Source organism: Heliangelus exortis, chromosome 1 (genome assembly GCF_036169615.1).
Source record: "Heliangelus exortis chromosome 1, bHelExo1.hap1, whole genome shotgun sequence".
Taxonomy (NCBI): domain Eukaryota; kingdom Metazoa; phylum Chordata; class Aves; order Apodiformes; family Trochilidae; genus Heliangelus; species Heliangelus exortis.
Genome location: NC_092422.1, coordinates 94,626,977 through 94,647,616, shown reverse-complemented (window position 1 = coordinate 94,647,616; position 20,640 = coordinate 94,626,977). Strand labels below are relative to the sequence as shown.

The 20,640-nt window shown below is 39.6% G+C and overlaps 1 protein-coding gene across 1 annotated transcript in view; it reads left to right on the top strand.

Annotated features, from left to right (window-relative positions):
- The window catches only part of JAM2 (junctional adhesion molecule 2), a 36,770-nt gene extending 16,247 nt beyond the window's left edge, over positions 1 to 20,523 (top strand). The window contains exons 3-10 of the mRNA XM_071755202.1: positions 5,575 to 5,640; positions 10,815 to 10,928; positions 12,192 to 12,344; positions 13,463 to 13,668; positions 15,004 to 15,106; positions 16,780 to 16,887; positions 17,780 to 17,795; positions 18,715 to 20,523. Coding sequence (XP_071611303.1) covers positions 5,575 to 5,640; positions 10,815 to 10,928; positions 12,192 to 12,344; positions 13,463 to 13,668; positions 15,004 to 15,106; positions 16,780 to 16,887; positions 17,780 to 17,795; positions 18,715 to 18,889 — 941 coding nt within the window. The 3' untranslated portion in view covers positions 18,890 to 20,523. The remainder of the gene's footprint in view (positions 1 to 5,574; positions 5,641 to 10,814; positions 10,929 to 12,191; positions 12,345 to 13,462; positions 13,669 to 15,003; positions 15,107 to 16,779; positions 16,888 to 17,779; positions 17,796 to 18,714) is intronic.
- Positions 20,524 to 20,640: the final 117 nt, after the last annotated feature.

Sequence of the window (20,640 nt, the reverse complement as noted above, 5' to 3'; positions counted from 1 at the left end):
TCTGAGTATCTAAAAGCTTGATTCTGCTGTATCTCTGTCATTCCCAAGAGTCAAGAAGAAGACAGAGCATTTCCATTACTATCAAAGGAGTGAAAATAACCAGCCATATTTTTTTCCTGCTTGAAACATTACTGTTACAGATACATTAGAACAACTTATTTGTAGTGCCAGCAAAGCCAGCACTGCATCTACTGGAATCAAGGAACAGTCTCCTTTATAGCTGCAAGGACTAAAAACTTCGTTAAAACCAGTTTCTTCGATCTGCTTGGAAAAAGTAATTTGCCACTGCTGTAGGGATATCACATGTGTGCATAGTGTTAAGATCCCTAAGCTTTCTTCCTTGCTTAAAAGCATCTGCAAGATCTATGTCCTTATTAGCCAGTAAGAGTATTGAAAATCTTGCCACGTATTTCACAGCACATTGAGTTGCTCTCAAGAGCTGTATGTGTTACAACCAGATCTCAGAGTTGCAGCAGCTCTGGGGTTTTAATGACTAAAACTTGCTGTGCTTAAGTCTAGCAGTTTCCAAAACATAACAGAAGTGCTGCTGACAACTACCACATAAGTGAAGGGGTGGTTGAGAAGCTCTTTAAATTCCTTTTGTGTTTTAGACCCCTTTAGAGGGTCAGCCAGCCCTCCTAGGTTACCATCCTTTATGCTGTAATACCATGCCTATTAAAATACAAAAATGCTCTGCAAATCTAGGCTTAGATGGGCTTATTATTCCCACCCTGCAGACTCCTTCTTCAGCCTGCTTCCTTATTTGTTCTTTGTGGCTGAAGATATAAGGGGCTGTTTATTTGTGAATCAAATACACTCTGCCCAATGTAAATGCTGTTCCATTGATATTATTTAAGATTTAAGAAATTTTGTCATTCAAGGTAAATGAAAGGCTGAAGTTGAGCTGCTTTTTCCTTTTTTTCCTATGCCCTCGTCCAAAATTGAAGTCTTCATGACAAGTTTGTTATGTTCACTTACTGAACCTGTGTTTACTGCAGTTATTTCAGGCTATGTTTTGGTGTGTATATTCCCCATTTCAGAGGTCAGTTAAGGACTCCAGCCAACACAGGAGGCTCCTGCAGAGGCTGCAAATATTCCCTGTCTCTCTCCAGCATGTTTGCTGGAGCTTAGAATTGACCAAACAGAACTGATGGTGGGTGAAGACTACTTAAACAGTGGCAGATGACAGCAACGTGACAGAGAAGAGTGGTTCTGAGCCCTGTCTGCCTGTTGCTGACTGTTGTGGTTAATGAAATCTATCCTGGCCACATCACTGTGAACAGGACTAGTAGCCTTTTGTTTGTAGCAGCTGAATCTTAGACTGCTAAGAAAACTTTGAGTTAGTATTTATGTATGTATTTTTAGCTGAGTTACAACTAATTCTGTCCAACTAATTCCCTATTTATGGACTATGTAATCTATGGACTAATTTTCCTAGGAAAAAATATGGCAACAGAACAGCCAGAACAGATGTGAGTGTTTAAATTATGTGACTGTATCAAAATCTCTAGGTATTGTTTGAGTTCTTCATAGTAGGTGGTTACATAGTTGAGAAGTCTGCATCAGCATCTAAGCATGTTGCTGGTGGTTTATCCTGAGGTGGTCATGAGTCTGAAGGATGCTAACACCAAACAGATGTCTGATTTCCTGTTCTCTTTCAGGGATTGCAGTAAGAGAATTGGCTTCATTTATTCTTGGGACATCAGACTTCCTAAACTTACAGTATCCTCTGACATCCTTTGTTAAGCTTTGCTCTAGGCCACCTGCTATTTAGAACTTGGCAAAGCAAATAACCACAAGACTGCTTTTCCTCTCATACTTATACCTTTGTTTTTGTCTCTGTTCTCGTGTCATTTCCTCCAAGCACACTGTTTCCTTTGATTTGGTTAGACTAATATGCTTTTCCTTAATGATTCCCCCAGCTAATGGTATCACTTTACAGCTGTATGAGTGATTGTCAAATGGAAAGTGTGGATTTTTGATGCTTACTGCTAAACAAATGAAGTTACTGTCACATCAGAGTAGGGAGGTTTTTCAGTCTGTATAAAAGTGTTTGAACAAAAAGTTTACTGGTGCAGTAATAGGTCATCTTTTCACTATTGCTTTTTGTATGGTGAATTAAAGTTCAAAGCTTAATTCTTGGATTCTAAATAATTGGCAGAGATGTTTCTAAAAGAACAGTGTAAGGAAGAGATGCTCTAGCTTTAGAGACATGTCCTCTCTTTCTGCTTGGTCAGAATATGAAATGGTATTAATTCAGCCAGTTGTCTCTGCACCACCTTAAGTCACTGTTCAGATTCTACTGCTTCTTGAAGAGCATCATGTGTATGTATGGCTTGTGTGTGTGAGAAGGGCTGTGTGTATGCTGAACTTTTCTTTTTTCTAACATTTTTTTCTTACTGCATTGCATATTAGAGTCTTCATGTCTTCTATAAATCCCCTGATGCAAGGGAGAATATGGAGATTTTGTGAAATTGCAAGCTCCCAATGCAACATATGCAAAGTAATTTCATTATTACTTCTATATGAGAAGTAAGTACCATCATACTGCCCCAGAAGTTACAGAACATTTTCTTACTGTGGCTTCTATCTTCTGAGTACTCAGACTGTGACAGTGAGCTGCATGAGGTCTGTATTAAGGAGGAGAGTAACTTCCAGGTCCATGAAATGGTGAATGTATTACAGCGGTAGATTCTGTATTTTTGTGCTGGTTTCTGTCCAGAGAAGGCTGATGTGTCAGTAACTAATAAATGGCCTTACCCATACACTGCCTTCCTAGAGATGCTTCCCATGTGTTAGCAAGTATTAGCTGCTGTCCAAGCCTCGGAACACAAGGCTTCTTCCCATGATGAACACATGAAGGAAGACTATTTTAATAGATGAACATGATTTGTTATCTGTTGGCATATAGGGTGGGATAGTATGTGTATGGGTGTTACTGTTCTAAAAACAGCATGGTTTGGCTAAAAGGCCAAAGCTAATTCTCCTTGCATAAATCTAAATAAGTCTTCAATGGGTTAAAATTAAAATTACTTCAGGCTTTATTGTAGACCAAGCTGTGACAAAAACAGGGAGATAGGTTCTGTGTGGACATACAGGAGACGGAGTTACTTTGGGAGTTGCTGGAGGAGTGGTTCCTTCCTCTGGTCTCAACAGGGTGTGTGTAGGGGGTCATTTTGGTTTTTTCATTTCTTTTTTTTTTTTTTTTAAGTTCAACAGGAAAGTTTCCTTTATTGATAGAGTGGAAAATATTTCCAAGTGCTATTTGTAATGCAAATATTTTTTGCTATTTCAGTATTCTAAGGGTACATAAATGGCATTGTCCTCTTCTTATTTATTTTTGTATTATAAATGTCTGCTGTAACTTTTGAGGTAACACAAATGTGATGATGATATTAAAACATATTAAGCACAGGATAATCGCACTCCAATCTGGATAGTTTGGCAATGTGCACATACGAAAATTCACTTGATGTTTCCAGATGTGAAGCTGTATTCTGGGGAATGAGCACAGCCCTCACCCTCCACAATGCCTGCACTTTATTTCTAATTGGCAATAAATTTAATTTACCCTCATTTGACTCTGCTTTGCCTGTAGTGGTAATTGCTAAGTGAGCTGCCTCTCTTTGTCTTTACCCACGAGCTGTTTCATGTCATTTTCTCCCCTGTCATGTTGAGGAAGGGAAGTGAGAGAGCAGCTGGGTGGGCATCTGGCACTTGGCCAAGGTCAGCCCGCCACAGCAGGATACCCTGAGTGAGTAACTGCATTTTTGCTGCAGCTGGGGACTCAAATACCTGTTCTGACTGTTACTCCATGACTTGCATAGGCAGTGGTTATAGATACCAATAGAACAGCTATCTGTATTTTTAAAGGATTCTAAAAAAAAAAAAAAAAAATAAATCCAGAAAATTATAGAGGTTAAAGGGCCATAGGAACAGTTTGGATGGAGAAATCCCTCTTAAGTGCCATACTTGAACAACAAGGAATGATCTTTAAATGAGAAGACAGCCATGATGGTGTATGTGACAGTTCTGTTTAATATTTCCATCAGTGACTTAAACAGTGGCATTGAGCATGCACTCAGTGAGTTTGCTGATGACGCTGACATGCCTGAGGGGTGGGAGGCCATGCAGAAGGACCCAGACAAGCTCCAGAAGTGGGCCCATGTGAATGTCATGAAGTGCAAGGACATGAACCTGGATCAGGGTAACCACCAGTATCAATAGAGGCTGGGGGGACAAAGGGATTGGGAGCAGCCCCGTGGAGAAGGACTTAAGGGTGAGAAAGATGATAGATGAAAAGCAGGACATGAGCCAGCAATGTGTGCTCACAGCCCAGAAAGCCAGCCCTATCCTGAGCTGCACCAAAAGGAGTGTGGCCAGCAGGTCAAAGGAGGTGAGTCTCCCCCTCTGCTCTTCTCTCTCGAGATGCCATCTGAAGTATTGTGTCCAGTTCTGGAGCCCCCAGCATAAGAAGGAAATCAGGCTCCTGGAGGAAGTCCAGAGGAGGGCCATGAAGATGATCAGCGAGATGAAAGCTTTTCCTATAAGGAAAGGTTGAGAGAGTTGGGGTTGTTCAGCATGGAGAAGGCTCTGGGGAGACCTTATAGCAGCCTGTTAGTACTGAAAGAGGGCTTATAAGAAAGATGAAGAGGGACTTTTTAGCATGACAGGACAAGGGGTAATGGTTTTAAACTAGAAGAGGTTAGATTTAGACTAGATACAAGGAAGAAATTTTTTACAACCAGGATGGTGAAACACAGGAAGGTGGTAGAGAGGTGGTAGAAGCCCCATCCCTAGAAACATTCAAGGTCAGGTTGAACAGAGCTCACAGCAGCCTGATCTAATGAAGATGTTACTGCTTACTGCAGGGAGACCCTAAAAGGTCTCGTCCAACTCAAACTGTTCTATGGTGGTATCTTCATACAAAGAAGACAGCATGCTAACTCACAGCTGTGAGAACCCATAGTTGAAAGCCCAGATTTCAGTGTTCCTGATACAAGAGATATCCAAGAATGTATGGGTTGTTTTTTGGTTTTTTTTCTTTCTTTATTCTAAAATTACAGAAGTGTTGACCAATGTATTAATTCTCATTTCAATAAGAATTTGGGGTAACTGCTAATTACTGCACACATTTTTTTAATCCTATGGAAGCTGTACATAGTATTCTTCAGTAAACATGCCTCCCTGTAATAGTAATGCAATGGAAAATACACTTAAGAATTAATACAAGTCTCCCCAATTAGGAACAGACTGAGTGAGATACTGCCCTAGTATAAAACAAATACCTACTGCTTATACAGAACTTCTCACATGTAAATATTATCATGCTATTGTAAAAGAGAAATATTACTATTTTTTTACAGGTGCCTGGTCATGGAGAGGAAAAAACAAATTGTACAAGGCCACCCACGTGGCCAGGCCTGGTCTAGGTCTTAGTCTCATTCTCTCTCTAGTAGACAATAGCTAATCTGCCCAGTATGAGGAGGTCTTAAAAATATTGCTCGTAGCTGCTGAAGCACATTATGAAATTGTTTATTGCTGAATTGTCATTTTGTTTCTGTCCCCTTGCAGATCACAAAGTGTCTGGAATTTCCATTGAAACGGACAACAAACACGTGAAAGCAGAGGAGTTCAGGGGTACAGTATGGGCATTGCTTTTATTATGTTTAGTCTATACACAATAATAATATGTGTAATACATGCAAACTATGTGTACAGAAGCTGTGCATCTGCTAAGATTGTCTTCCTCTTCCTGACAGGTCCTGGTCCTACTCCTTCCATTTACACTTGATGTAATCTTTGTCTTGTCCCCATTTTCTGTTACTTTGTGGGGTTTCACTAGATGCTCCCCAGAGGTTCTTTTCTATGATTCTATCACTTGTTTGTCAGCCTTGATAGCTCACTCTCTAACTTCTGCTTGGTTTCCTTCCACCCAAAATGATGGGAACTGATATAAAGGAGAAGCAGTAATTATAAAACAGACAATGAGGGACTAGAGATAGAACAACTGTAAATAAGCTAGTTGACAGTTATAATTTAATGACTATTTTTAATGAATATTTAATGGCTATTTTTATACGTGTACGTCATGTAAAATGACTAATGACTTCCAGTAATGTACTAGGGAAGTTAAGGAGGCAGGGAGGAAAACCTGATGTTTGCTGGGTATATGAAAAAGGGATTCTGGTAGTGTGTATGAGAGATTTGTGGGTTTCTTGGGTTTTGTTTGGTTTGGGTATTTGTTTGTTATGTTTTTTGTTTGGTTTTGTTAATTTTGTTGGAATGGGGAGAGATGGGAATTTGGGAACTGAAAAAACTTTACTGAGCTTCAGGCTTGATCAATTTGTTTGAGGTAATATTCAAACATTTTGGAGGTCTCTGAAGCTGTCAGCTGGGCTTCTCTTGAGCGTCATCACTTTTGGGGAAGAAAAACCTAATATATTTGGAACTTAGGATGGGCAAGCAGCAAGAGAAGCTCTTCAGTTAATATTAAAACGTGTTGAGATTCTATCTTTTTAGATGATATTTGGCTTGCATTTTGTCCTTTGGTTATTTGTATGATAGAGTGAGATCAGTTTAACTTAGCTCAGATGCCATGCCAAGTTTTGTGTAGCAGCACAAGGAGATGCACTGAGGAGATGGCAGGGGCTGGGAGCTGTGGCTATTGAACTGAATGCAGCTGATGTGAAATGCAGTTTTCCTTTCTCCTACAGCACCTGCTACTGTAGAGGAGGGTGTTCAGCCACTGGAACAGGCTCCCCAGGGAAGTAGTCATTGCACCAAGGCTGTCAGAATTCAGAGAGTGTCTGGATGATGCTTTTAGTCACAGGGTTTAGTTTTAGGTTGTCTGGTGAGGACTGGGTGATCCTTGTGGCTCCCTTCTAACTTGAGCTATAGTGAGAGAACCAAATTATAGACTTCAGATCAGGTGTAAATCTGAGTTATTGTCCAGACCTCTCCAAGATCCCAAAAGGTTTTTCTAGGCATGGCTAAGCATGCGGTGATGCACAGTGTTCTGTGGGCCTTCCTTAATGCAAGTCAAGTAAACTTGTCTTGGAAAATACCTCTCACTGACTCCATTAGTATGTGAAAAAGCAGAACAGGGGAACTATAAATAAGGAGAGGTTTATTATGTTGTCTCTGTTCTGTGGGGACTCCCTTTCTCCAAATAAGTGGAAGGGTATCAATGCTATTTTTTTCTGAAATGAAAAAAATGTGGCATGCAAGAAAGGGGCAGCTCATTCAATACAGAGGTGACTTGTTCAGCTGAAAACACTTCAGCTGAGCTGTCTCTGTGTCAGCTTAGGCCAGCTTATGAGACCAGCCAGATGTCAGAAGGTCAGCAGCAAAAGCGAGCTGAGCTTGAATGATGGGTTTTCTTTGTTAGAAGGATACAAAAACAAAATGGAAAGGAAACTTTAGCAAATCTTAAGATTCAGGAAGCCTCCACCCATCCACTCAACCTGAAGTCAGGAACCTCGGGCTTCCTGAGTGCACAGCATGTTTTTTGAAGCAGTCAGTGTGTGTGTAACACATTCTTTCTGGCAAAGAATGCCCTCCTGCCTCAATTTTTCTTTCAAGTCTGAAAGTTTTTTTCGCCTTTGAAATATCACCAAGGCTACCCGTCTGTCCTCTTGGAAGCTTTTTTTGTTCCTCTACAGAGCAGACATGGGAAGTCAGACTATAAAGGGTGAGTGGGTAGATCTGTTGGTAGCTTTTAATTGTCCTTCAGCCTTGTTTGCCAAGACTGGAAAATGGGGGTGCCAGTTTATGTAGGTTGACTGTGTGTTTGAGCAATGGTTATTTATCCCTCAAGTCTAGACAGGCATTGCCTCAATTAAAAAGGCTTTTGATTCTTGATACTCTGGTCTGCATTGCAAGATGAGCAGTCTAAAGGTGTCAAGATCAATACTGCATTTATTTCTTTTACCAAAGCTTCTGGGAGATATCAGATTTTACTTATTAATGATTTGGATCCAGTCAGATGTGTGGTTGGATTATTTCCTCTGATGTCTCCCAACAATTGCTATTAATACCTTGACTTAAGGTATTAATTGTTGAGAGTTATTTTCTGGGGAAAAAAAAAAACATATGTATTTCAGCATGTTGTTCCACAGAGGATGGAATTACTGAAATGTTGAGTTTGTACCAATACCTTATCTATACAGTTTATCTTCTCTCCCTCTTTAGTCTCCCTATAATAACTATAGACTTGAGCATAGACCACAATTACTATGATGCAAGCTGCATATTAGTCATGGCATATGCTGATTCTCTGCTCTCAGGGAAAAGTATGGTCTGTTCCCCATTAGGAGCACTAATTTTGGTTTGTTTCCTACCCAGTTAATACCAACTTCAGCAATAATCAGTAATTCTAGAAATCTCATCCTTTCTGTGAAATTTTGGTGGTGGTGCTATTAGGGAAACTTGTGTGGACAGACAGAAGGGTGAACAATTGTGTGAACTTTCTTTTTTTGAGAACTAAATAAATTAAAAGAACAAGGCACCAGGGGATGTTATGCCCCCAGCAGCTGCCAAATCCTGGGTGTTCATCCTGCCCAACCACAGGAGCCCAGCCCAATTTTCCTGGAGACCTGGGGTGGGGGTCTTTGTCCCAAGCCCATGGACACGGCTGCTGCTTTCCCATTTGCAGGTCCAGCCAGTAGCAAGGCTGCATATCTGTGTCCCCTGGGATGCATGACACTGACCACAGGCAAGGCACTGGCTTCAACAGCATCCAAGTACAATGTTGCTTGGGTGTAACTCAAATAAAGCATTAAGTATAGGCAGCTAAGCCTCCTTCCTTTTGGCTGGTAGGGGCTGAGGATCAGTGGTGAAAGCATGAGCACAGTACTTCCTAGATTCACAGGCACATACACGTTCTTGGATCCCCTGCATCTGAGCACAACCCCTCTTCCCAGCTGCTACCCCTGCCCTGATCCCCAGCTTGCCTACTTTGGTGTTTGCTAGGAATTAAACTCACACCTCCAGGCACACCAGGTTTAGGGAAAATACAGACACTACACACACCCACTTCCAGAAACAAGCGCCACAAACCCAGGGGTTCTTATATCCTCACTGTGACCTTGGCTGTTTGGCCTAAATTTACTCAAGGCACTGATATTCTGTCCCAATAGCCAGCATCTTAGGCACAAGTGCTTTGGGGCTCACTAACATTCTCACCATCTGTGGCCACTTCAGCTCCTGATGCAGAGACACTTACTTGCTTCAGTTGTTCAAACCATAGTCCTATTTCTTTGGGTACTAATGGTCTTTATCATCATCTGTCATGTTCATGTCTCATTGGTTTTGTTTGTTGCTTCCCCTTTTACTTATTACCACTTTTGCATTGAAACACATTTCCTCATGTTTATATGGAACCTCTTATGATCAAGTGTATATCCATTGCATCTTGTGCTATCACTGGGCATAACTGAGAAGAGCCTGACACCACCCTCCTGGCTCTCTCCCTTTACAGATTTATAAACATCTCTGAAGTCACCCCTCATTCTCCTGTTCTCTAAGCTGATGAGACCCAGCTCCCTCAGCTTTTACTCATAAGGGAGATGTTCCACTCCCTTCATCATCTTGGAGGCTCTGCTCTGAACTTTCTCAAGAAGTTCCCGGTCCTTGAACTGAGGAGCTCAGACACAATATTCCAGATGCAGCCTCACCAGGGCAGAGTAGAGAGGGACAAGAACCTCTCTTGACCTATTAGCTACCCTTCTTCTAATGCACCCCAGGATGCCATTGCCCTTCTTGGCCACAAGGGCACATTGCTGGCTCATGGTCATCCTTCCATCCACCAGCACCCCCAGGCCCCTTTCCTCCTAACCACCTCTCCTTCCCTATCTATCTTCTCTGAAGAGCTTTAGCCATTCATTGGGGCAATCCAGTCCTGAGAGTCATCCAACGATGTTTCTGTGATGCCAACTACATCATAGCTGTCCTGCCATAGGAGTCTTCCAGCTCCTTCTGTTTGTTGCCCATGCTGTGTGCATTTCTGTAGATGCCCTTGAGCTGAGCTATCGATTTCAGCCCATTGCCATGCCACCCCTAGGCTCACCTCTAGTGGGCCTGGTTTTATTCTGTTCCCCCTTCAAACTTAGTTTAAAGCCCTCTCCATGAGCCCTGCCAACTCCTGGCCAAAAATCCTTTTTCCCATTGTGGATAGTTCCACGCTATCTGTTGCCAGCCAACCCCATCCCATGTAAACATCCCTGTGATCAAAGAACCCAAAATTCTACCCATTGCACCAGCCTCTAAGCTATGTGTTGATCAGGTGTGTTTTCCTGTTCCTTTCAACATTCCCTGCTACTGAGGGAATGGAGGAGATCTCCACCTGCATTCCTGATCCCCCCCACTATTGGGCCAGTGCCCTGAAGCCCTTTCTTGTTGCCTTAGGTCTCCTGTTGGTAATCTCATCACTGCCCACAGTATGACCAGTAATAGGTAGTAATCAGAGGGTCACACCAGAACTGGGAGCTTCCTAGTTACATCTCTGACTTGGGCCCTAGGGAGACAGCAAACTTCCCTGTGGGATGGGTCTGACTGGCACAGTGGGCCCTCTGTTCCCCTCAGAAAGGAATCTCCTGTGACACTTACCCTCCTTTTTTATTTTTCTTGGGAGCGGTCCTAATGAATGGGGCTGCTTGCCTTGGCAACTCCCTGGATGGACTTTTATCAGCATCCTCGTTTGCCAGGACAATCAAAAGGTGCTAAACAAAATAATAAAACGATGCTAAAGTCTCAAATTTTCTATTTTATTATTTGTTTGGTTTTTTTTTTTTTTTGTTTTATTCCCTGTCTAGAGGCAATTCTTAGTTGCAAGCATAAATTTTCAAAAGCGACAAGCTTAAGGATAGAATGGAAGAAACTCCAGTCTCAAGAAGTCTCATTTGTCTACCATGAAGGTGAATTCAGAGGTACAGTACTACAAACTTAGGCTGATAATGTAACGTGTCATTCTCCAGGACATATACCAACTCTTTCCTGGGGAATGTTAGAAAAATGAATGAAAGATAATGCCCTTGACTGTCCATACCGAATAGCTGTCCTTTTGTGGAAAATAATTCTTCCCCTGAGGGGAGAAAAAGCATTTCTTAATTAAATTCATTAACTGATACTCATCTTTCTAAAAGAAGATAAATAATCTAAAGTTCAAGACTAAGAAAAATGGCACTGCACATTCCTTGATGTTTTTTCCAAAAATGAAATTACATTCAGCTATAAACTCCCCAAAACAATGCAAGCTCTGCACTGCTATCCAACAAAGAGGTTTTTGAAGCCTCCTGTAGAGCTGCAGGCTTGGATATGAATAATGCAGCAATTTTTATATACATAAAATATAAACTCAGCTGTATATTTTAAATTATTTGTATTCTTTTCAGAAGTGGAATTTCTATTTATATGTTCTGAAAAGAACTTGGCTCAGCTTTATGTGTTGAAGAAAATACGGGTCTCTGGTACCTTGTACATAAGAAATGAAGGTTGAGAAGTGAAACAAAAGCACAGCAAATTTATGAGTTTGTAGAACTTGCAAGATGTGCTGGTGTTTTGATGACATTGTCTTTTTCTGTGAGTACTTTAGAGAAACACTGGAACTTGTGGTTCTGTGTGTGCATATAACTTTTATTTCATAACAAGCTGAAGAATGAGAAGCCCTCACTGTAAGAATGCAGTAATTTTGCTAAGTCAGTCAAGTTTTTCTTGCCAAGTTAAAATATAAAATACTTTGCTGTGATCTTTTTTGCAGTTCTTTCTGTAAGGTAATTAAGTAAGTTAGTGGTTGCCACCCCTCTAGTGGAAAGGGATGTCTTTTTTTGACAACTACTGCTATACATGTTACCTTGAAATACCTGCAGGAAAAAAACAAACAAACATTCCATCTTCCAATCGGAAATTATACAATAGATGTGTGATTTTTTAACTGAGATTTTTTTTTTGTTTGTTTGTTTCGTTGGTTGGTTGGTGTTTTTTTTTTTTTTTTTAACTAAATGGTCAAGTTGTGGAAGGTCCTTACTGTCTTTGGAGGGGGATTACATGTTGCTCCTTGTTGCTAGACAACTAACACTGAACAAAAGGAGCAGTAGTTCATAAATTGAATGTTATTTCAGAGCAAGCTACTGGAATGTAAACATATGCTATAAACAAGGAGTAGAAACCTCTGTCTCTGTTCTCCCTTACAGGTGATCTTCGAGGCCGAGCAGAGATGCTGAATACAGGAATCCGTATTAGAAATGTGACAAGAAAGGATTCTGGGACCTACCGGTGTGAAATCAGTGCAAAGAGTGAAGAGAGGCAACATTTGGGAGAGGCTATTATTACTCTCACAGTACTGGGTATAAACTTTATTGACTTGGGCTACTGTAAAGAAATTGAATGATGACAGGGGGTATGGAAGGTAGGGTTGTCTATATGGTGTGTCTACTGATTTATGGGTGTTCTTTGGGATGGGTTTATAAACACACACACACACACACACACACACACACACACACACATTCTACAACATACTTCACAGCATAACTTTGCAAAATGCACACTTGCACCAGTTTGGGTTTTGTTGATATAAGTGTGGGTTTCAGTTCTCAAAACATAGAAAGTCTGCTTCTATATGTGTTGGTGAAACTTCTATTTCTACTAAAACTGAAGTCATCCAGTGGCTGAGAATCTGGATAAGCTGATCGTGGTGTTTGGCACTGGAATGTCTGCATCTGTCAACACTTATCAAATATTCCTAAGCAGCACTTCATTCCCATATGCTACAGTCTCCTGTTCTTGGAAGGAGAAACTGCTGCAGTGCCTGTGCAATGCCAGGCAGTGAGCTAGCAATCTGTGAACATTATTTACAGGAGAAGTGGTGGTGGCTTGTGGGGCTGGTTGTTCATTGGGATTTTTTGTCTGTTTTTTTACCCAGTTGGGGAAAGGAGTGAATGCTGAGCATATTCCTGGTGGTTTTCCCAGTGGATGAGTGACAGGAGCTGGTAGTTTTCTTCTTTTCTCCATATCAGAAGAAAATAAAATATCTGCTTTTGCAGTTTTTATATTACTTTTCCCTATAAAAAAAAAAACTTTTTAAAAAAGTATTATGAATTATTATAAAGTCTCAAATTTCTTCATAAAGGATTATAAATTCATGAAGTTCTGATTAGCTCAAAAATGCAAAAAACCAACCCATTTATTCCTTCTTTCTTCAATTCTCTCAACAACTTTCCTCTTTTGAATACATGTTTCTAGTTTAAAGTTTAAATGTTTGGAGCCCAAAGGAGAGTGTGTGTGTGTGTGTGTGTGTGTGTGTGTGTGTGTGTGTGTGTGTTGCTTGCAAAAACTTATGAAAATCAGTTAGCATTTCACTTGTTTTTCTTTATTTTGGCCTTTTATTTTAAAATCAGCCAAAAAAAAAAAAAAAAAACCCAAAACTCTGTATACCAGTAACAAGTGCAATTTCATTGTCCAGTTCCTCCAACTACTCCGGTATGCGAGGTCCCCAGCTCGGCAATGACGGGCACAGCAGTGGAACTGAGCTGTAAGGAGACTGAGGGGTCTCCTCCCTCTGAGTACCAGTGGTACAAGAATGGTGTTGCCTTATGGGAGAAGACAGGAACAGGCGGTGCTAGAGCAGCAAACATAACTTACACAATGAATAAAAAGTCTGGCACTCTGGTAAGTGTAATAACCAACTCTGTAATAACTAGCTAGTAAGACAACCAAATTTGCTGTTGAGTACGATGGTGCACGAGGGGTTTTAATCTAAAAACACACAAGGTCTTTGTCAAAGATCAAGGTCATGCTGAAATATGTGCCAACAAATGTAGAAGGTGCTTTCTGCCTCTTTCCAATGACAAGCCACAGACACTGCATGGTACAGACAAATTGGGTGAGTTGCAAGGCTGCAGTAATGATAAATGAGCAGAATCTAGAAAATTCATCACAAATTTCACAGTGGTAGGTGAGAAGGATCTGTCAGTATGTCAACAGAGTTATATTTGATGGCACCTTAAAATTTAAAATACTGACTTCACACGCGTAAGTGGGGGTGCAGTGCTAAGGGCAGTCAGAATCTGTGCAATTCTGTGGCATTTACAGGTTCCAGTCCAGTAGCTGTCAAGTCAGTGGGAATGAATCAGTATTTCCTTAATACTTAAGGAACCTTAAGATGTGTTTTGGTTTAGTTGTTAGTTTTATGGTGTGGGGTATTTTCCTCTCAGAACTGGCCATATCTAAAGTTGTTCCAGGGTCACCCTGCTCTTGCGCATGATCAGACCTGAAAATCGAAATGTGACAAAGCATTCAGAGGTGCTGTGGACCTTTCAGCACACTATGGAAATTAGGTTTCCAGATTTCTCCAAATTACCTACCACTCCTGAAAATACTAGTTTAAAAGTATGGGATGTGTTAAGGGAAAAAAATAAACAGGTTTAATGATAAAAAAATAAATAATGCGAAACACTGGAAATGGCACGAGGTCAGTCTCTGTGCTTCTCTTCCTTGATTTCATTTTTACAGCAGTTTGATTAACAGTGCAGATAACTTTAGAAAGTGCCCTTTCTTGGGGGGCAGGGGAAGCCCACAAACTTTCCATGGGAAATGCTTTTTTTCTACTATTTTTTTTTAAATTTGTTTTATGTGTGAAATGAAGAAAATGTTCTGATGCCACAGATTCACAGATTAGAGCATGTCTAAAAAAAAAAAAAAAAAGAAACATTTTGTTGGAAACTACTGGGGCACTGAAAAATAATCTCCTTCTAGGTACACTCCACCTAGTTAAAATGTCCATCTAAAAGACCCTCTTAGACCAGAAGCTGAATTTAATGACTGGGGTTTTGACTAGAAAGCTGAGGTCACACTGGACCAGAGTTTCTCTCAGTCTTTTTTTTTTTTTTGTTAAAGAAAATCAACCAAACAAGCAAACCTTGTTGACAGATCAAAATTTCTATCCCACGGGAAATTATGATTTTTTTCCCATTCTGATAATGATTTTGGACTCTGTCTTAACAGCTATTTAACACAGTTACAAAGAATGACACTGGAGAGTATTTCTGTGAAGCCTCCAATGGTATCGGATTATCTCAGAAATGCTCAGTGAAGCGAATGCAAGTTGGTATGTGTCAAAGTAAATAAGGGTGTAAAACAGTCTTGAAATAGGAATTATTTTACTGCATGATGCAACTGAGAAGCTAAGACCAGATTAAATTCTATTTGTTGGATTATGGCATTTTGGAGGAGTAATAATAACAATGAGTTCCTTATGTGTAGTTGCCGTAACTACTTAAAGTATTCCTTTCTTACAGCACAAATATGTCTCACAGAAAAGTAGCTATTGTAGTACCTTAAAATTACTGCAGCAGCCACCCTTTAGGTTACTTAACACTGAACTTCGCACAACAGCAGCATCCATGTGAGATCTTTAATATTTTGTAGTGCTTTTTTGAAAGATGCACAGCATAACATGCCAGTCTACTGGTTCATTTTCTTTATGAAAAGCCTCCCTTTTGAGACGTATTCATGTGAGACCTTAATGTAACAGATCAGAAATTTAACTGAATGGCCCATTTATACCTGCCAGAGGAACACTGAAAGTAAAAAGAAAGGAAAATAAAAAAAAAAATCATGCTGCCTGTTTCTTTCCTACTTGTGAAGTATCAGTGATGCATAATATTGGTTAGCTGATGAAGAATTTAGCAAAAGCTGGCTGTGCAGCATCTCTAGTAACCCAAAATGTATGAATGGTTTTGGAAAACACAGAACTAACTCTTACAGATGTGATTGGAAAGCAGATGGTAAAGAAACACTTAAAATTTCTAAAGATCCTAGCAAATACTTCCCAGGAGTTCATGTCCAAGTATTCTCTAACAAAACTGGTTCTTTCTTAAAACTTATTTGAAAATCACTGCATCATGGCTTTTAATGCATTCCTGTTTTTTATGAGCTAGTCTACCACAAGCTACCACGATAGAATCCCTCTATTGTGGAAAATTAAAATCTTAAATTGTTGTCAACAAAAACTGATAGGTTCAGGGGTAAAATTCCCAACTATGCATTAGTGTATGCTTAAAGGCAGGATGCAAGTAACTGGACATATAACAACTATGAAAATGTTTATGCTTGGTCTTCTTTTTTGTTTGTTGTTGTTTTTTCCCCTAAAATGCATGATTGTCTGAAGCTCCTGATGATTGTATCAGGAAATACACAAGACATCACCTTCAATTAAAAATGGCTGGATGTTTGTTAGCCCAATGTAGAGTTTAACTTTAGACATCTGGGCTGAATTATTTGTTGGTATTTATTGTGTTGAATTTTAAAAACCTCAATGCTTTAAAATAAAAAAAGCATTGAATTTTAAGTAACTTGCCTGAAGAGTTCTTCAGGATGGGGACCTGACCCTGTCCTCAGCTGTTTCAAGTACCGTAGACAAAGTAACTATATGAAAGCTCTTGCTTTAAGACTTTTCAAGGCTTTGAAATGTTTTTTCCTTAGAGACATATGACTTTAATAATGCTTATTAGGGATAAATATAATGAAGAGTAGGTATCCCTTGAACCCTCATTCTAACCTTAAGGAGGTAAAGTGCATCAAACACTCCTGTTAATGTGGCTGTGACTCAGTAACACTTTTGGGCTGCCTATCTACATTTGCATGTTACTAATTAACACCTCAATTGCTTGAGCCAAAGACCACCTATAAATACAAAAGATACCAGTAGTATTTAGGAAAAATCCAACCAATGGAAATTTTTACAACTTATAACATTGGGTTTATGTTTTGTAATTACAGATGACTTGAATGTAAGTGGCATCATCGCTGCAGTAGTATGTGTAGCTTTGGTAATGGCATTGTGTGGCCTTGGAGTATTTTATGCCCAAAAAAAGGGCTACTTCAAAAGTAAGTAAAGTAAAATCACTCCTTTCTTGGGTCAAAAAAAAAAAAAAAAAAAACAAACAACAAAAAACAAAAACCAGAACCACACAAAAAAACAAACAAACAAAAAAACCCCAACAAACCAAAAAAACAACCCAAAAACCTAACCCAAACCAACCAAACAAAAAAAATCAACCCTGTACTTCTGCTGACTGTAACATGTCCTTTTCATGAAGGCTCTGACTCCACAGTACTAAAGCTAAAGAGCATTACAACAGCAGCAACATTTTTATTCTGCCAACTTCTACTGCAAAAGATACTTTAAAAATGCCATGCAGACATTGGGCAGGTGCATAATGCTGCCGAACAGCAGCCCAGCGAACGCAACGAGCCGAACCCTGGTTCCTAGAGCCTCTGCTCTCATTTTGAGAAGCGGTGGCAAAGAAACCGTGGAAGTTCCCTTGTGCTCTCAAAAGTCTGAGCGGCTGAGTTGTGATGAAGGGGAAACCAACTTACTGGCTCCCTCTTCTGGGTCGTGGCTAAAGTGCACGTGGAGAAACACGGATTTTAAGGATTGCTGCAAAAAATCTCGGTACCCCCAGCAATCTCTCCGCAGCGTTTACTTTAGTGCCTGCAGAGTTCAGTGCAGCAAGAAGGGATGCCAGATGTGGAGGTCTGAGAAGGTCCTCTGCCTAGAATTAAAAGGCTTACAGAGCTGCTGTTAAAATTCATGGTCACTTGAAAGTTCATTTACCTTTGATACTCACATGTTTAAACTCATGACATCTAAATCTGACGTTTCATTGAGAATCTCCTAGAAACCGAAGAGCTGATTAAGCAATGAATAACTATTTCAATGTACTTTAAATCTAAGGAAAATGTTCTTGTGGTAATTTTTTTTCTTCTTCTTTTTCAGAGGAAAGCTCTTCCCAGTAAGTATCTTGATCCAAGTAGTACACAAATAACTACAAACTTAATTTACGTGTCTGATGGCTTAATAACTGTGATGATTGTTTAGGGCCTTTCTCACATGACTCTGCCACAGTGGCTCCTATGAACACTGAAATAAACCTGATCCAACATGACAGCTAGTTCCCTTATTAGAACCATTGCCCTGGTTGGAAAATGGATTAAGCATGACTACTGTGATAAATGTGTAGAGATGTGTCTTCTTACATAGTAATGGTTTACACCCCCTAACTCAGCTACAAGCATGCATCTTCTCCTTTTCAAACTAGACAAAAGATGCTCAGAACCAAGTTGAACAGCTCCCATATCCATCTCTACAGATTATTTTGGGAAATATTTGATAAAAATATGATGGGTGGAGACTTTCTGAGGGTGTCTGGTCTACTTCTTTAATATGGATTTATTTCATGCACTTATATTTCTTAGTAGCAAGTTGGAATTCCTCAAGCTATTTTAGTGATCTCCCACACAAGGCTAAAACTGTGTGCTTTGTTGGATGTTGCCCTCAAACCTTTGGTTTAATTTTTTGCTTTTAAAAGTTTCTCTTAGCCCTTACAGGTAATAACAAGTTAAAAAATATTAAAGTTAAATATAGTTACTACTTTAGAATATTATGCTGTTTATATTGGCTTTGAACAAGACAAGATGCATAACTGGAAGCATTGAAAAGACAAGCTAGGGAAGATAATTTGGCAGTGGTTCATGAGATAATGACAGCTGTCTAAAAGCATTCAATGGATATTATTATAACTTTTTCCTAAAAGGGGAAAAACTCTTAGGATTGCTAGAAGCCAGGAAAAAATGCACTCCTAAATTAGATTCTCTTAGGGTTAAAACTAACACCAGAAAAGTCATTAACAAATTTTTCTTTCCTGTTAACAGAAATAAGACTGATTATCAATCTACAAGCGAAAAGGCAAGTATTTTGCATTCAGTTGTGTGTTCACAAAGTTTTAAGTGTCTTCAAAATTCCATAAGCCTGGGATATTTTTGCACACGCCACCCATACCTGGAGATACCTTATCCCTGTTTGCCATTAAAGCTTCCTCTTACCTAGTCTCAAATGCCATACAGCTACAGCACCTTGCTCCGTACTTTGCCCTCTTTCATCCTTTTTCTTTCCTCTTTTCATGATTACGTTCCCTCCATCAAACTGAAAAGGTAATGCCCTTAACTATTTGGCAATCTCATCTCTATAGTGCCCACTAGATAATGGTGTTCCCCGTTTGTGGAACATTCCACTCTGCTATGCTTGTGCCTATTGGTTAATGTAAGGCAAATGAGACGCAGACCAAGGCAGCAGGGAGAGAAAGTTTGGGCCTTAATTCTCCTAAGGCTAGTGTAGCCAAAGACTTGACTAAATATGGAAGATAAATTTACTTTTTCTTCCTTTCTCCTTGAGAGGGCTCAAGTGCTTTACCTGAATGTACATTGTTCCAGCTTTTCAGATTGGTATAAAAAGAATGGAGTTCAAACTAATTTTCAGCTAGGAGCAACTTAATTTCACTCTTTATAGTTTACATTAGTAACCCTAAAAGCTTGCTGAATGCCACCTGCTTCTTTAATCAAAACAGTGTACTACAGTGTAAGACATTTTATTCACCTTGTATGTTTGTAAAAAAAACTTACTGAGGCCAGCTACCTGGCTGCTCTGAGTGGGAAGGAACAAACTTCAAATAGTTGTGGTATCTTTATCTATACTGATGCACTTATGAATCAGATGCTCAAAAAAGCTCTTTAATACTTGTGTTTTTAATAGGTTCCTAATTGGATCTATTCTTCTATTCTGCATAGCAGTGCATTCAGTAAACTTCCCTTTCCAGAAAAGAGTAAACATCAGCTAAGGGCTTCAGGAATGCCGTTTTTCAATCTTAATGCCTTCATTTCTTCTGAAATGTACACTATGTGTTATTCTGGTTTAAATCCTTGAAATATTACTAACTTTGTTTGTTTCATTTAGGATTTCAAGCATACCAAATCCTTTGTTATTTAGAAGATTTCAGCCTCTGTGAGGGACATCAAATGATGACATGTTATACAACAGTATCAAAGGGATCTTTTGACCTCTGCTCAGTAAAAATTGTTTCCATGTACTACATGCTGAAAACAGAAAATGCCAGTGTTTAGATCTAGTCAACATAGCTCTAATTGCTTTTTTTAAAAGCAAACAAACAAAACCCAAAAAACCTTAAAGCTAGAGCTAATTGAATATACAAGTCAGTTTTAGTGAAAACTTATTTTGTTCATGTATACATGCAGCAATACAGGATTCACTCTTACAGCCCAGAACAATCTATTCGAATAATGTTCACAGATGACCTTGCTACCACTACTTCTACTACTTGCACCTCCACCATTGTCAAGGGCTGAAACTCTCCTGTAATTTGGACTTATTAGTACCTTGACACTGTATTACTTTGCCAAAGCCACCTGTAAGTGCGTAAGTAGTCATGCAGACTTAAAATCACTATCCAAACAGAATAAAGCTTCCTGTAATTGAAGTTCAAGCAGTGTTTTATTGTCTAATATAAAATGGCTACAGCTTCTTTTCCACAAGGAAGTGCATTTCTCTCTGTAGACTACATATGTAATTTCATTCTGAAGAAAACTCAAGCCAGTACAACTCAAGCTGTAGTGTCTGGACCCTAACTGTTGAAGTGTTCCACATAAATGGCTCCTTAAAACATGAAATGTTTGTGTCAGTGGTTCAGTTCCTGAAATTTAAATCTCAAAACCTTATTAGCAGCTTTCAGCTGCTTCTATAAGAATAATACCTCCTCACTTGTGTGTTCATTAATGCAGCATAAA